At 47.5% G+C, this 16368-nt stretch overlaps 1 protein-coding gene across 1 annotated transcript in view; it reads right to left on the bottom strand.

Moving 5' to 3' along the window:
- Positions 1 to 448: 448 nt before the first annotated feature.
- Positions 449 to 16368, bottom strand: part of inppl1a (inositol polyphosphate phosphatase-like 1a) — a 188493-nt gene continuing 172573 nt past the window's right edge. The window contains exons 25-28 of the mRNA XM_059963612.1: positions 15778 to 15915; positions 12775 to 13525; positions 9999 to 10135; positions 449 to 6739 (exon numbers count right to left, since the gene is read on the bottom strand). Of these exons, the coding sequence (XP_059819595.1) occupies positions 6646 to 6739; positions 9999 to 10135; positions 12775 to 13525; positions 15778 to 15915 (1120 nt within the window). The 3' untranslated portion in view covers positions 449 to 6645. The remainder of the gene's footprint in view (positions 6740 to 9998; positions 10136 to 12774; positions 13526 to 15777; positions 15916 to 16368) is intronic.

The following is a 16368-nucleotide window of genomic DNA, read 5'->3' as shown; positions in this document are numbered from 1 at the left end:
TCTACTTCTTCTTCCAAGGTCCTCTGAAAGTTGTTTTGATCGAGGCATGGTGCACATGAATAGATCTTTCTTGAGAAGAGCAGGCTCTTTCAGTAACCTGACTTTGTGTGGCAGGGCACCTCTACAACCCACACCAATCGCATCTCATTGATTGGAACACCTGACTCCATTTATAGAAGGCATTACCCCAGAGGCTTACATACAATGTTTGAACCTAGACTGTGATTATGTGAATAGTGTACTCAGTATTGATGAGAAGTATATTGCTTGTGTTATTATTTTAGGCAGATTGTGTTAGATGAAGATCAGACCACATTTTTGAGCAATTAGTGCAGAAAACCAGTTAATTGCAGAGTTCACAGACTCTTCTTGCAACTTTTTCTTGTTCATATTGTCTGGAAGCCTTGCCATCAATTCCATCATCAAAATCATTGACATATAACATCAATGTTGTTAAAAATGTTTATTTTGAACAGTTTTATACAATCATAATTAAATCATTTAAAATACAAAACTAAGTAAAAGGAAGATACACACATGTGCATGCATCCTTCCCGCCTGTGTTCACTGTTCATGTGATCTCCCACCACTGCCAATACAGGAGGCAGTAGTGCGAGAGGCTGAGATGGGACGGGGGGAGGGGGTGCGAAGCACACAAATAAACACGTCATGATTTGCATTAAATATCAGAAATAAAGAAACTTCACAACTATCATATTGTAAAAGCAAAAATAACAAAATCAAAATAATGAGGACTCCACACACAAACTCACACAAATACACACACAAACAAAACCCCTCACAGACTGGCAGTTCAAACTTCTTACTGCATATAAGAAGCATTTAAAATTGTTAAGGGAGATTCCTTAAGGTTGTTATAGTCTGGGGGAGGTAGCGTGGATCAGCTCCCACTACCGATTAAATGCTCCCAATGGAGCCTTTGACAATCAAGTCCAGCTCCTGGCCTTCACGTGTGGCTTAGCTACTAAGCCTGGTGGAACTGTTACCACTGACAGAAGGAGCAAAGGTGGGTTACTGGCACAAAACCAGTCACTTCGGGCAGATGGGGCTCATCAGCATGGTTGACAGCTCATGTAGAAGGAAAACTCTGATCTCAAACCTCTGCTACCTTGTGGCTATACCTGCTGACGGGGTAGGCTTCGTGACTAAAACCCAAGGAAAACTCCAAAGCTGGAGTCCCTAAGGAAGTCCTATGTTGAGTTCAACACTGACCAGCAGCTCCTGCGATGCTATATTGGTCTCTGCTGTTGCTTTGCATACGATATGGGGAGCCTGCTGCATGTGGGACAGTTTGCTCTGCATATTGTGCTGCCCTGGCTTGCGTATTGAACATAGATAGCTAGGATGCAACATCCATGGTTGACCCCAAACTAATGGAGAGCCTCCTGAGTGTTCTTAAAACAATGTCGGCTGAGCTCAAGCTGAAGGACAGCATTGTTACCATTGTCAGTTCTCTCAACATGGAATAGCAAAGCATTTAGTCCACATCACAACTCCTCCACCATTACAGTTTCCAATCACACCATGTATTGCAGGAACCTCTCCTTAAGCAACTGAGAGCTCGGGGAGCATGAATTGGAAGAGGGGACCAGCTGTAGTGTGTTTAAGTTTGCTGATGACACTGAATTGAAAGAAAAACTGTGTCGAGGATGTGTTGAGTCTACAGAGGGATATAGATAGGTTACGTGAGTGGGCAACGGTCTGGCAGAATGAGTACAATGTTGGTAAATGTGAGGTCATCCACTTTGGAAGGAAAAATAAAAGATCAGATTATTAAATGGTGAAAGATTGTAGCATGCCCTGTGCAGAGGGACTTAGGAGTGTTTGTGTATGAATCAGAAAAGGTTGATTTGCAGGTGCAACAAGTTTATCAATAAAACAAATGGAATGTTGGCCTTCATTGGTACAGTAATTGAAGTTACGAGCAGGGAGCTTATGCTGCAGCTGTGTAGGGGACTGGTGAGGCCACACCTGGAGTACTGCATGCAGTTCGGGTCTCATTACCTAGAAAAGACGTACTGGCTTTGGAGATTCAATTGAGGTGAGAAGGGCTGGGAAGAGGCAGAATGGGAAGCTTCAGTTCTACTCCATTTTGCAGATTATTGCCCCTGGTGAACTTACCCAGGGAGGGAATTTGGGGAGTGGGAAGGGGTTTAGATCTGAATGTTTGCTGAGTTTGAGACCTACGGTAATGTTTGTTTCCCCACAGTGACTGAGCTAGTCTGGTGAGGGGACACGAATGACTTAATAAGCAGCAGTGAGGTGGAGGAGCACGAGAGTGGTGCAGAGGGCAAGAGGTTTAATACCACGAAACTCTGGTAGAGAATTGAATGCAGAATGCAGGATAACAAGAACACAAACAGCCAGGCACAGGCAGTCTCAGAACCTGCTTTAAATGAGGGAAACACTGAAACACACCACAAAATGCTGGAGGAACTCAGCCAGTATCTATGGAGGGGAACAAATGGTCATATTTTGGGCCGAGACCCTGCATCAGGACTGGAAAGGGAGCGGGCAGAAGCCAGAATAGGAGAGGAGGCTGACTGCAGCCAGAGACCCCTCCACAAGGGACAGACTTTGGTTAAGCGCCCTCAGGTCAAACAACCTCCCCGGCTCCCAGCAGAATCTTGGTTGGTTTTGAGTCGTTGACCACTACAGAACAAAAACAGGTCCTTTGGACCACCTAGTCCCTGCCGAATAAAGATTCTGCCTAGTCACATCGACCCGCACCCAGACCATAGCCTTCCACAGCTCTCCATTTTGGGTGAAGTACAGGCAGGCAGGGTAGAAAGGAGTTGAGGATGAGAGGGGAAAGGCAGAGAGAGTCTCCTTTGACTGCTAGTCTGTGCTCTGTAACATCGAAGCAGGTGAGTCTCCAACACCAGAGCAATGTTAAGGCGTTCCTGATGAAAATACAGCTCCCATCCATTGAGGGGGAACCAGAACCGCCTTTGCCAAAGGAGGGCCTGTTCCTGTGCTGTGTAGTTCTGTGTTCCAGAAAATTGGAGTCTTTTCAGAGATGTTTAGATAGGCACACGAGGAAAATGGAAGGATATGGACATTGTGTAGGCAGAAGGGATTAGTTTAGTTGGCCAGTTGATTAATAATTTAATTGTTTTGGCACGACACTGTGGGCCAAAGGGCCTGCTCCTGCTCTATGATTCTCTGAACACTAATCACCCACTCTCTGCAAGTTGCTTGGATGATCACTCCTTGACGGTACTCGCCCACTTTCAGAGGACCCTACAACACGGGAGCATTCTGACCAGCTGTCTGGTACGGCGGTGGGGGGGGGGGGGCACTGCACAAGACTGGGAAAAGCTGCAGACGGTTGTAGACTCACAGGCACTACCTACCCCACCATCAAGGGCATCTTCAAGAAGCAGAGCCTCAAGTGGGCAGCATTCATCAGAAAGGACCTCTACCATTCAGGACATGTCCTATTCTCACTGCCATCAGGGAGCAGGCACAGGAGCCTGAGAAGCCACACTCAATGATTCAGGAACAGCTTCTCCCCTTTTGCCATCAGATTTCTGAACAGACATTGAACACTAACTCATCATTCCATTTCTCTGCAATAATTTTGTAATGTTTTCATTTTTATGTCTTTGCACTGTACTCTTGTCACGAAACAACACATTTTGTGTCAGTGATAATAAACCTGATTCTGGCTGAAGGTGTGGAGCTGGAGCAGTTTGAAGTCTTTAATGAAGGAGCCATCACAAGTGATGCTACTCAAAGCGAAGACCTTCTGCTCCAGACAGTTGTATTGTAAGGCAATGGGCTTTACTTTCCTGACCAAATTCTTAAATTGCAAAGTCCTTTTATTTACAGGAGCCTGAACAATAAAGTTTTCAAGGTTATAAAACACCAGGTGTTAAGTGAGCCCTTCTCCTGGAGAAGGAAAACTCTGATCTCAAACCTCCTCTGCGTTGTGGCTATAATCCACTCATGGGGAGCAAATTCAGAGGCAAAGTCTGGAGCTGCAGTCCCTGAAGCACTCTTATGTTGAGTTCCCTGCTTTTCCTTTCGATTCGTCAGCTCCATGGATGCATGGGTCTCCATATTGTACTGCCCTGGCTTGCTTATGACAGAGGGCCCATGTTCAGATCACCTTGCCAGAGTGCTCTGCTGTTCCTCAGCAAGACATTTTGAACACGTTCAGTAAATGGCAGCTCTCTGGTGCCAACTTCAGGGTAGATACGTTGCAAAGTTCCTTCCACAGCACCTGAGCAAACATCTAACCGCCAAGTGGACAGGAACTGCACCAAAGTCACATTACAGAGCCACACTGACCTGACCGCAGGGACGGCCCGAACACCTGACCAGCAGGTGCGGCTGGATCAGGACCCACACAGGTTAAGCCCCGTGGGCGGTCCAGCCCATTTCCGTCCATCCTGTGAGCTGCTGCAATGCAGTGGGACTGAGATACATGCGTGACGACGACTGTGAAGGAGGAGACAACTCCAGTAATCTCCACAACCCAACTCAACAGGTCAATACCCATCCATCACCTTCCCCACCACCAGCCAACCCTGCAACACCAGCCCCCAGTTGAATATAAAGATGATCTTGCTGTCAATCAGTGAGGATAGCATGTCCAGAGTAACGATTTACAGTGCCAGCAACCTGGGTTCAACTTCTGCATGCCAAATGTTTGTACGTTCTCCCCGTGACCACGTGGCTTCCTCCGGGTGCTCTGGTTTCCTCCCACATTCCAAAGACATACGGGCTAGTGGGCATGCTATGTTGGTGCTGGAAGCTTGGTGACACTTCAGGATGTGCCAAGCATGAACTCAGACTGTGTTGGTTCTTGGCGCAAACGACGATATACAGTCGACTATAACTGATCTAGTGTGGGACTGAGCGGACTAACACGATGCCTTACACAGCGATTACTGTGAAGGAGGGAACGACTGCAGTAATCTCTCTTCCAGTGGTGAACACCCATCCATCAGCTTACGGCACCTGGCAGGATGCCTCCTAATCCTCCCTTTCCCACCTCCAGACAACTCTGAAACAGCAATTCCCTATTGATACAAGTACGATAGCAAGCACAGTGCACAGGGGGCATGAGAGCCAGTGACTCCCCCAGATCAGCAAATTCTGGGGCCAGAAGTCCATGCGAATCCTGGCGTTGATATTGAAGATCGAAGGCCAAAGCTGGCATACCTGGAAGTCAGAGGCCTGATGTCCATGAGTCCGTAGATCTGGGCCAAGGACTTGAGGTCAGAAGTCTGAAGTCTACGCATTGGGGGCCACGGACTGAAGGCTGGAGGCCTGTCTTTGAGTGGGTGGGTGGGAAGGTGGTGAAGCGGCCTGTTTTGCTGTTATCGTCTTCTTGTTGTTGCTACTTGTGTTGTTCTGCTGAACAGTGTGGGCATGCTACATTGGCGCCGGAATGTGTGGCACATCCTTGGCTGTGTTGGTTGTTGACGCAAATGACGTATTTCACTGTACGTTTCGATGTACGTGTGACAAAGACGTGAATCTAGATCTGAAAACAGGATTATGCAGTCAAAACAACTTGGTCCCAATCATGAAAAACAGCATTCCCAATTCTTAACTGCCCATGTTAATCTGTTTCAGCAGGGTCTATACGCAGACATACAGTAACTGTGTGTGGGGTATCCAGCAAGGGGTGGCTCCTTTGGTGAAGGGGCATATTGTGTCCATTCTGGGACAGCTCACTCGCCTTCGGACCCGCCGGACACTCATCTCTCACATGTGGTTCCAGGTGGTGTTTGCATGAGACAATGGCCACACCCCGCGGGGCACACTGCTTCGACAGGCGGGTCAAACCAGGTGAGTAGCCCATGGGTCACAGAGCAGTGAGATAGGGACATGCCCGTCCTAGCGTGTGAAGCCAGCTCTGGTGGACTGGACGGATGAGATCAGAAGCGAGAGCCAGTGCTCAGGAAGGCAGTTCTGCAACACTCTGTGGAGAGCGAACGGCTTGACAAGGCACAGAGGTAATCATGGTCATCCACTGCAACCAGCTTGTATCGACTGGACACTGACATCCGAAGTTGTGAGAGTGGAACTGCCCCAGTGTCACGGCTTTTCCACTTTAAACACTCTCCCAAATGGGCTTCACGTCATCGTCAGGCATGGCAGACAACCACCACAGTAACAGTGATTGGACGGCTTTGTCACAGGCAGAGCAGGACGAATCCTTCAATCTGAGGAGCGACTCCCAGTACTTATCGTGGGCGTTGCTACCAGGGGAGGGGTGGCGTCTTGCTGCTGAAGCGAAACACACTGGCGAGTTCCCAGTGGTTAACTCCAGTCTCGGTTACTGGCAGGGAGGTGGAGAAATCACCTCACAGACAGATCCTCCCCCAACCCATCAACCCTCTCCCAAGCATACCCTGGAGTGAGTGATCACACAGCCCACTGTGGGTAGGAAGGATTGAGGCTAGAGGTGGCAGTTTCTGTAGTCCGCGGTACAGTTAGTCTTAGAATCAGTGCTTGGGCAATAACGTCCCTCCTCTCTTGGACAGTCAGTTGTATTTAACATTTATCCTTTTTGTTGCTTCTCCAGAAGTTTTAGAAACTGTTGGAAAAAAAATCTCCCTTAAGGCACTTTTTTTATATATAAAGAAAGAAAAGTCCTGCAGCTCGTTACTTTCCCATTTGCTGCAGGCTCTCCAGCAGAATATTTTTGTGGTTGATGTCTGTCACGCCAGCTTCTTCCAGGTCCTCCTTTGTGATGTCACTGTGGGGGCGAACAAGAAAACCAGAGTTAGTCATCAACAAGAGATGCAGATGCTAGAAATCTTGTCCAACGCACACACACAAAATACTCAGCAGATCATACTGGTCTCGCTGCTGCCATCAGGAAGGAGGGACAGGAGCCTCAGGTCCCACACCACCAGGCTCAGGAACAGTTATTACCCCTCAACCATCAGGCTCCTAAACCTGAGGGGTAACTTCACTCTCCCCAACCTACAGACTCACTTTCAAGGACTCTTCATTTCATGCTCTTAATATTTATTGCTGATTTATGATTATTATTTATTTCCCTTTTTTTTCCTTTTTGTATTTGCACAATTTGTTGCTTTTGCACATTGGTTGTTTGTCCGTACCGTTGTGCGCCGTCTTTCAGTGATTCTATTGTGATTCTTGTGTTTACTGTGAATGCCTGCAAGAAAATGAATCCCAGGTGTGCTTTGATAATAAATTTACTTTGAACTTTGGAGAAGATGTTTCCTATAGTGTCCCAGTATACAAGGGTAAAGGAGAATGAAATAATTGCTAATCTGGCTCCAGTGCAGCACAAAACACTAAGATAGAGAACACAATAAAAAAAATAAACATACAAGATAGTTTAAATACAGAGATCGATAGTATGTCCATAAAGTGACTCTAGGCACAGGAGTGTCTGTACACAAGGTGACTCTAACAGGAAATGATAAGGTAGTGGTGGTGGGGGCGTGGAGGGGTGGGTGGAGGTGTTGATCAGCCTTGCTGCTTGGATTTTTGAGTCTAGTGGTCCTGGCGTCAGAAAGTTGATCCTAGTTTATACCCAATTTGTCAAATGGAGTTCAATCCGGAAGAAGTGTGAAGTGATTCAATTTGAAATGCCGAACTTGAAGGCAGAAAACAGAGTTAATGATAGGATTCTTGGCAGATGGAGGCACAGAAGGAACTTGGGGTCCACATCAATAGGCCCCTCAGTTAGCATGCAAATTAAAAGGGTGTTTAAGAAGGCTTATGGTGTTATTTTATTACTGTAGTGATACAGTGCAGAACAGGCTCTTCTGACCCAACGAGCCACACCGACTAGCAACCCACCCATTTGTTTTCTGTTGTTTCGGGTGGTTTTGTCTATTTTTGTTTTGACCAGTTGCTGGTTCGATGCTCAACGCAGCGCAGGAGGAAAGCCACCAGGAAGCCTGCTGGATTCCCAGGATCACTCGGCTCGAAGTCCATTGCTGATACCACCAGCCAGCAGCAACCCACCTACTTAACCCTAACCTAATCACAGGGCGATTTACAACTCCAATTAATCTACAAACTGGTGCACCTTTTGACTGTGGGAGGAAACCTTAATACCTTGTGGCATTTTGCATGCCACAGTCCCAAGGAGACACCGGATTGCATAGAGGGAGAGTTTAAACGAAGCGAGCAGGGGTAATTGGAACATCTTGTGTGCCACAGATCCGCGGAGACACCAGATCGTTTATAATTAGGTGCTTGGCAAGGACCAATAAAAAGAAATCATGTTTAAGCAGAACGGCCATTGTGGGAGCAGCCACCGTGCGAGTGGGTCAGTGTTGGAGTGGGGAGTTGAGGCTTTGGCAAGAAGAGGCCTGGGTCATAGGTGGATTTTTTTTCATTAGTTATTCTTTCTTTGTTATTGCGCATTTCAAGCAGTGGGCATGTCAGGCAGGATAGTGGAATGCTCCTCTTCTGGGATGTGGGAAGGCAGGGAGACCTCCAGTGTCCCTGACGACTTCACCTGCAAGAGCAGCATCCAGCTGCAGCTTCTAACAGAATGTGTTAAGGAACCGGGTGAACTCCACTTCATCTGGGAGACTGAGGGGTTGACAGGCAGGGCACACAGGGAGGTAGCTTCACCCAGAGTGCAGGACAAAGGGTGACTATCAGGAGGGAAAAGGACACAGGCAGCTAGTGCAGAGTTCGGCTGTGGCTGTTCTCCTGAACAACAGGATACTGTTGGGGAGGATGGAGAAGGGGATGGGGAAGGCCTAGTAGAGGAAAGCCACTGTAGTCAGATTTCTGGCACTGTTGCTCAGAAAGGAACAGGGAGAGTAGAGGTGAGCTATAGTGATAGGGGGTTCGTTGGTTAGGGTAATTGAAAGGAGATTCTGTGCACAAAAACAAGATTCCTGGACTGTTGATTGCCTCACGGGTGCCAGGGTCAGAGGCATCTTCGATCAAGTCCACAACATTTGTAAGTGGGAGGGTGAGCAACCAGAGGTCATGGTCTCTGTTGGCACCAACGACTTGGGTAGGAGGGGTGACAAGGTGAGTTCAGCGAGGTAGGCGCTAAGTTAAAGGAATGGACCTCCAGAGTTGTGATCTCAGAACTGCTGCCTGCGCCATGGGCTAGTGAGGCCAGAAACAGGAAGATCATGCAGCTTACCATGCAACTAAGGAGTTGGCACAGGAGGGAGGGCTTCAGACATTTGGATCATTGGACTCTCTTCCAGGGAAGATGGGACCCTACAGAAGGCAGGGCTTGCACCTGAACTGGGGGTCGGGAACTAATATCCTACACTTCAAACTGAATTTATTATTAAAGTACATTCATGTCACCATATTCAACCCTGAGATTCAATTGTTTGTGGGCATACTTAATAAATCCAATAACTGTAACAGAATCAACTAAAGACTGCACCAACTTGGCGTTCAACCAGTGTGCAAAAGAACACTTGTGCAAATACAAAAACATAGAAAAAAGTATTATTAACAATAATATTATAAATGTAGATGTATAAAGTGGTCAGCATAGATGTGGTGGGCTGAAGGGCCTGTTCCTGAGCTGAGTGACTCTCTGCCTTGCCTTTCTGTCCAAGTGGTGATCATGATCATGGGCTACTATGACCTGGGACATCTTAGAACATCACAGGCATTAAATCAACCATTGGGGCCTTGTTACACCAGGATTTGTCTGTCGATCATCTATCAATCAATCAACCAGTCTATGTAACTGTTTAAAGGTACAGCGCGGAACACGGCCTTCTGGAGCACCAAACTGAGTTCCCAGCAGCCCAGCTATTTAACTCAAGCCTAACCACAGGACAATTTACCAATGAACCTACTAACTGACATGCCTTTGAACTGCAGGAGGAAACCCACCCATTCCACAGGGAGGACATACAAACTCCTCACGGATGATGTTGGAATTGAACTCCGAACTCCGGTGCCCTGAAATGCAAAGTGTTGTCTAACCAGTATACTACTGTGGTGAGAGGAGAGGGGCACAAACCTGCAGGGCAGACACTTACCTCAGGAATTCCAGATCATCCCAGCCATTGCGGACCAGGCCATCCTCATACCTCTCCAAGCCCAGACGACGTAACCAGTTTCCCACACTGGAATCGTGAGACAGGCTGGAGCTGGTGCTGCTTGCCTGACACGAGGCCTGTGGGATCGAATGGGCCAAGGGTCACTCAAGATTCAAAACTGTTTATTGTCATTCTTCAGTAAAGGAGAATGAAATGATTCTTACTCCAGATTCAATACAGCACAAAAACGAAAACACAAGAAGCATAAAGGACACAATAAATATTTATTTATTTAGCGATACAGTGCAGGGCAAACCTCCCAAGCTGTAATAACATTGTGCTAACTGCTACGCTTCCGTGACTTTTAAATATAAGACAATGTACAATTAACTGTAAGGTGGCAGTGCATTGGGTAGAATGAAGGGGGCTGAGGGTTTGTGCAGAGCAGTGGCCAGTGTGGATGTAGTGGTGGTGGGGGTGGGTCAGTGGGTGAAGGGGTTGATCAGACTTACTGCTCGGTGAAAGTAACTGTTTTTGAGCCTGGTGCTCCTGGTGTGGATGCTACATAGCCCCCTTCCCGATGAGAATGGGACAAACAGTTTATGAGCAGGGTGAGTGGATTCAAAGATTTTACCGGCCCTTTTTCAGCAACTGTCTGTATATATGTCCTTGATGGCAGGTATGCTGGTACCGATAATACATTAGGCAGTTTTGACTATCCATTGTAGAGGCTTCCTGTCTGCCGCAGTGCAGTTTCCATACCGTACAGTGACACAGATTGTTAGGACACTCCCTCCTGCACAGCTCTAGGTCTTGAGCACTGATGTGCATAGACCAGCTCTCTTCAGCCTCCTCGGAAAGCAGAGGCAATGATGGCTTCAACAGCTGACAATTTGAACCAAGCACCTTGGTTGGGGTTGACAACGCTCCCCCAGTAGAAAAGCAGTGAATGCCCACAGGATCCAGCCACACAGCTGGAAGGTTGTTGATGCCTGTTTTACTCTTTATTTAGAGCAGGGGTAGGCAACCTATGGCCCATGGCCGGATTCGGCCCACGAACGATTTTTCCTTATTCAGAGTGTTTCATGCGACCACACTGATGGACATTGTTACACTGGCCCCAGGATCCATTTTGTTCCAAACCAAACACTGGTATATACAAATGACGGGAAGGCAGACTACCTTATTAATATGTATTAGACACTCTCTGTGCAGGCGCAGGTTTTCAGATGGGATCGTACAAATTTGTAAACAGATACAGCGTCACTGTGTTTTAACAAGCAATCCATGCTAAATATCCAGATATTTTCATGTGCTACGATCTGGATGACGTCTTGCTCTTGGCATCAACAAGTCTGACACCCAATATTGAGAAGCTTTCAAGCAACAAACAGCATCAAGTTGATCTGATTTATCGACTGTTTGTATTAAAATTTTCTTTTTTATTATACTTAATTTACCACCATTCAATGCGTCATGTTCATATGTTTTATGTTTAAAGATTCCTTGTGTCCTTTTAATAGATTCAAAAGATGCCTTGATTGAAATAAATTGCAACTAAACAGTTCTTTGATTACTAATTGGCATCATTTGTTATGCACAAATGATTTTCCAGCATGCGTTATCCACTAATTTGAGGCTAAGCATAACTAGATGTATTTAAATGGATAATTCCCATATTTCAAGTTTTTTATGGCATTTATCTGGCCCACCGTCCGCTCATTAATACATGATCCGGCCCACAGAGGCAAAATGGTTGCCGACCCCTGACAGTCAGTAACAGGCTCTTCCAGCCCAACAAGCCCTCGTCACCCAATGACACCCCTGCGGCCAATTAACCTACCAACCAGTACGTCTTTGGAATGTGGGAGGAAACCAGAGCACCCGGAGGAAAGCCACAGTCACATGGAGAATGTATGAGCTTCTTAAAGTCAGCGATGGGAATTGAACCCAGGTCGCTGGTGCTATAAGAGCATAAGACCAACCGCCACGCTCCCAATCCATCCCAAAGGAAAGGCATCTCCTGAATACATTAAAATCAATGTTCAGAAATGATTCACACAGGAGGTCCAGCAGATGCTGGAGGAACTCAGCAGGTCAGGCAGCATCTGTGGAGAGGACTGAAAAAGAAGGGGGCAGAAGCCAAAGGGGAAGGAGAGCATCAAAGATGATTCCCCTCTATGGAGGGGAAAAATCTCTGCCTAAAATGTCAACTGTTGACTCTTGTCCACAGATCTGCCTGACCTGCTGAGCTCCCCCAGCAATTAGTGTGCTGGTCTGAAGTTCTGTCACCATATTTGAAATAAGTATACCCTAGATGGGATCTGAACCCACAACCCAATGAAAGGGGCCAATGCCTTATTAGGCGACTTCATTCCCCCTCCCCCAACAACATAGAACACCATGGAACAATGTGCCAGAGAATTCTTGAGGTTGCTGAAGTGTATCATGAGACCATAAGAGAAAGGAGAATTAGGCCATTCAGCCCATTGAGTCTGCTCCACCATTCTGTCATGGCTGATCTATTATCCTTCTCAAACCCATTCTCTAGCCTTCTCCTTGTAACCTCTGACACCCTGACTAATCAAGACCTTATCAACCTCCGCTTTAATGAATTGGCCTCCACGGCTGTCTGTGGCAAAGAATTCCCCAGTTTCACTCCCCTCTGGCTAAAGAAATTCCTCCTCATCTCCATGCTAAAAGGACACCTCTCTCTTCTGAGGCTGAGACTCTCCCACCACAGAAACATCCTCTCCACATATCTTGACAATCTTACCTCCTCCGCCATATCCTCTTCGATGCTCTCCTTAATGGAGCGAGGGGGGAAAGCAGCAGGGCGGCTGTAGTCAGGGAGGAAAGCTCGGTGGGGTTGACCTTTCACTGGCAGTGGGGGGTTCCTCATTGGTGGCTCCGCCTTGCCCGCTGGGTAGTCCACCTCGCTGAGGCTCTTGGCCATCTGCAGGGCGGAATAGGAGTGATCATCGACAGCCCCCTGGTAGGCTGGGCCGCAGTGGTTGGTCATGTAGGGAGGCAGTAGCTGGCCCGTGCCGGGGGACAGTTGGCTCTTGGGGTGAGGTTTGGGTGGGAAGGGAGATTTGGCATCCAAGGGGTCTGTGGGGTGCCGGTGCTTGCCGCCGGGGTTCCTCAGGCCAGGCTCGTCCTTGGACCTCTGTCTCTGGATCTCCTTTGAGGTGGCGTAGAAAGGATTTTCAATCACGTCCATCTCAGCTGACTTGGGCAGGGGTGGAGGGGGGTAGTCGGGTGGCGGCCGGTTGAGGGTTAGGCACTCGTCGTCCGAGAGCGAGGCCTCTTCGCTGGCCAGGGGAGGGCGAGCTGACTGCTGCCGCTTCTTGTCGTGTAGGCCCAGAGTGGCGTGGCCTTTGGCTTTCTGAGGTGCTTTCACAGCACCCGGGACCTGGTGGTCGGGGGATAGAGGCACTCCCTCCAGCATGTAGTAGGCAGGATTGTTGAAGCTGTTCTTGGAACACAGCGCATCTGCGTCAGCGTGCGCCTCCCCCTGTTTGGTCCTGGAAGAGACATCCCCGAGATCAGAGTAAGCTCAAAGTTCAAAAAAAAACATTCATTATCAAAGCTCCAGATGTCACCATATACACTGGATTCTTGTTCACTGAGCCATTGGTTAATCGGGCAGTTGTTTATTGGGGACAACTCTTAAAGAACAAAAAACTGAGAAAATAGCAAGAACACCCTTCATTTATTTGGGACACTATCCTGCTTAATTGGGACAGGAGACTGTTCTCGAGCAGTTTCTATCTAGCGTCAGCCTTGTGTGCTTGTGTGGCCATTAGGCACTATATCGTGCTTACAGTGACCTGTTTTTAAATAGTGTCAAACAAGCAGTGATTCTTGTCACTGATAGCTGGGGAGAAGTATGCAGTAAAACAATTCAGAACTGTTTTGCTCGCTGCGGTTTCAAGCATTCAGGCTTGGAGATACCAGAAACCATAGGGAGTGAAAAGGAAACAATTTCACTATTTTAGGCACTACAAAGAATTTGAAGGCGGTGGCAGTCTACTATCTACACTCGGCGTCTGTGATGATTTTGTTCATTTACAATCAGAAGTACATGACATCAAACACTGGATGAGTTTCTCTGTTGATAACTATTAAGAACTAATACACCGTTTTATAGCACTGTAGTAGAACTAATAGTGTTCTAATTTGTTCTGTATTTCCTTAAAATACATAATTTGTTACTAAATTAAACTGTAGTTTGCATTTTTATATATATTTTGACTATTTCCTAGAAATTAGGGCGGCCACTTAATTGGGCCAGAGTGTACGGGGTCTGATGTGTCTCAATCAACCGGAACCCGTTGTATTACCCTGAGGTTCATTTTCTTCCAGACACTCACAGCATCACATTCCTGCTCTTGTATTCTAGACCACTTGAAATGAATGCTAACATGGCATTTGCCTTCCTCACCACCGGCGCAACCTGCAAGTTAACTTTTAGGATGTTCTACACAAGGACTCCCAAGTCTCTTTGCATCTCTGAGTTTTGGATTTTCTCCCCATTTAGAAAACAGTTTGCACATTTATTTCTACTACCAAAGTGCATGACCATGCACTTTCCAACATTGTATTTTATTTGCCACTTTCTTGCCTATTTTCTGAATCTGTCTAGATCCTTTGCAGACTACCTGTTTCCTCAGCACTATCTGCCCCTCCACCAACTTTCGAATCATCTGCAAATTTGGCAACAAAGTTTGGTATACATCATTGGTATACAGCATAAAAAGAAGGGGTCCCAACACCAACCCCTGCAGAACACTAGTCACTGGCAGTCAACCAGAAAAAGATCCTTTTATTTCCACTCACTGCCTCCTACCAATCAGCCATTGTTCTAACCATGCTGGTAACTTTCCTGGGCTTTTAACTTGGTAAGCAGCCTCACATGTGGCACCTTGTTAAAGGCCTTCTGAAAGTCCAAATATACAACGTCCACTGCATCCCCTTTATCTATCCTACTTGTAATCCTCTTAAAGAATTCCAACAGGTTCGTCAGGCAGAATTTTCCCTGAAGGAAACCATGCTGACTTTGTACTATCTTGTCCTGTGTCACCAAGTACTTCATCACCTCATCCTTAACAATTGACTCTAACATCTTCCCAACCACTGAGGTCAGGCTAACTGGTCTATGATTTCCTTTCTGCTGCCTTACTCCTTTCTTAAAGAGTGGAGTGATATTTGCAATTTTTCAGTCCTCTGGCACCATGCAAGAGTCGAATGATTTTGAAAGGTTATTACTAATGCCTCCACAATCTCTACTGCTACCTCTTTCAGAACCCGAGGGTGCAGTTCATCTGGTCCGGGTGACTTATGTATTCTAGGGTCTTTCAGCTTTTTGAGCACCTTCTCCTTGTAACAGTAACTGCACTCACTTCTCTTCCCTCACACTCAACATCTGGCACACTGCTAGTGTCTTCCACAGTGAAGACTGAGGCAAAATACACTGTCGCCTTTGCCTCGATACCGCTTCTGCCCTCAAACATCCCCCTCTATGTCCTCCGCCTCTGACACCCCCTCCATCCAGTACCGCACTCCCTCCCTCCATCCCTGAAAGTCCTCTCCACTCCCTCCAACCCTGAACCTTCCCTTCTGTTCCCATCCACCCCAAACTCCACCCTTCATCCTCCCTGCCCTACACTTCCTGCTGTCCACCACCCCAGACCCTCTCCATCCCCTTTGCCCCTAAAACTCCATAACCTCCTCTGGCCTTGTCCCTATCCCCTCCATTCCTGACCACCACCCATACCTGTCTTCCGTAGCTACTGCAGGGAGCGGTGCAGGGGTGCGTCCAGCCGGTAGGGGGGACAGTTTCTCTGGCTCTTCGCTCTGTTTCCCAAGCTGTGGCCCAGATGTCTCAGGAGATACCGGCTTCTTCAAATTCCCCCTGAAAAGGAACAGCTAAACATTAACAAATTCAAGTATCAGCTTTATTTGACACATGCACATCAAAATATGGGTGTATGGGATGTCCAGGGAGGGGTAGCACCTCAGGTGAAGGGGCATGCTGTGTCCATTCTGGAGCAGCTCACTCACCTTTGACCCCCACCGGACACTCAGCTCTCACCTGTGGCTCCCAGTAACTGTCTGCATGTGACAGCGGCCGCATCCTGGTACAGCGCCTCGACAGGCGGGCTAACCAGGTGAGAGCAGCTGTTTGCTTCATGCCTGCAGACTGGCAGATGAGATCTACAGTGAACCGGTACTCACCGAGCCCAACCCGTACGTCTCTGCAAACCGGTACTCACCGAGCCCAACCCGTACGTCTCTGCAAACCGGTACTCACCGAGCCCAACCCGTACGTCTCTGCAAACCGGTACTCACCGAGCCCAACCCGTAC

The sequence above is a fragment of the Hypanus sabinus genome, chromosome 3 (genome assembly GCF_030144855.1).
Source record: "Hypanus sabinus isolate sHypSab1 chromosome 3, sHypSab1.hap1, whole genome shotgun sequence".
NCBI lineage: Eukaryota > Metazoa > Chordata > Chondrichthyes > Myliobatiformes > Dasyatidae > Hypanus > Hypanus sabinus.
The sequence above is the reverse complement of the archived record's forward strand: the minus strand, read 5'-3'. Positions and strand labels throughout refer to the sequence as shown.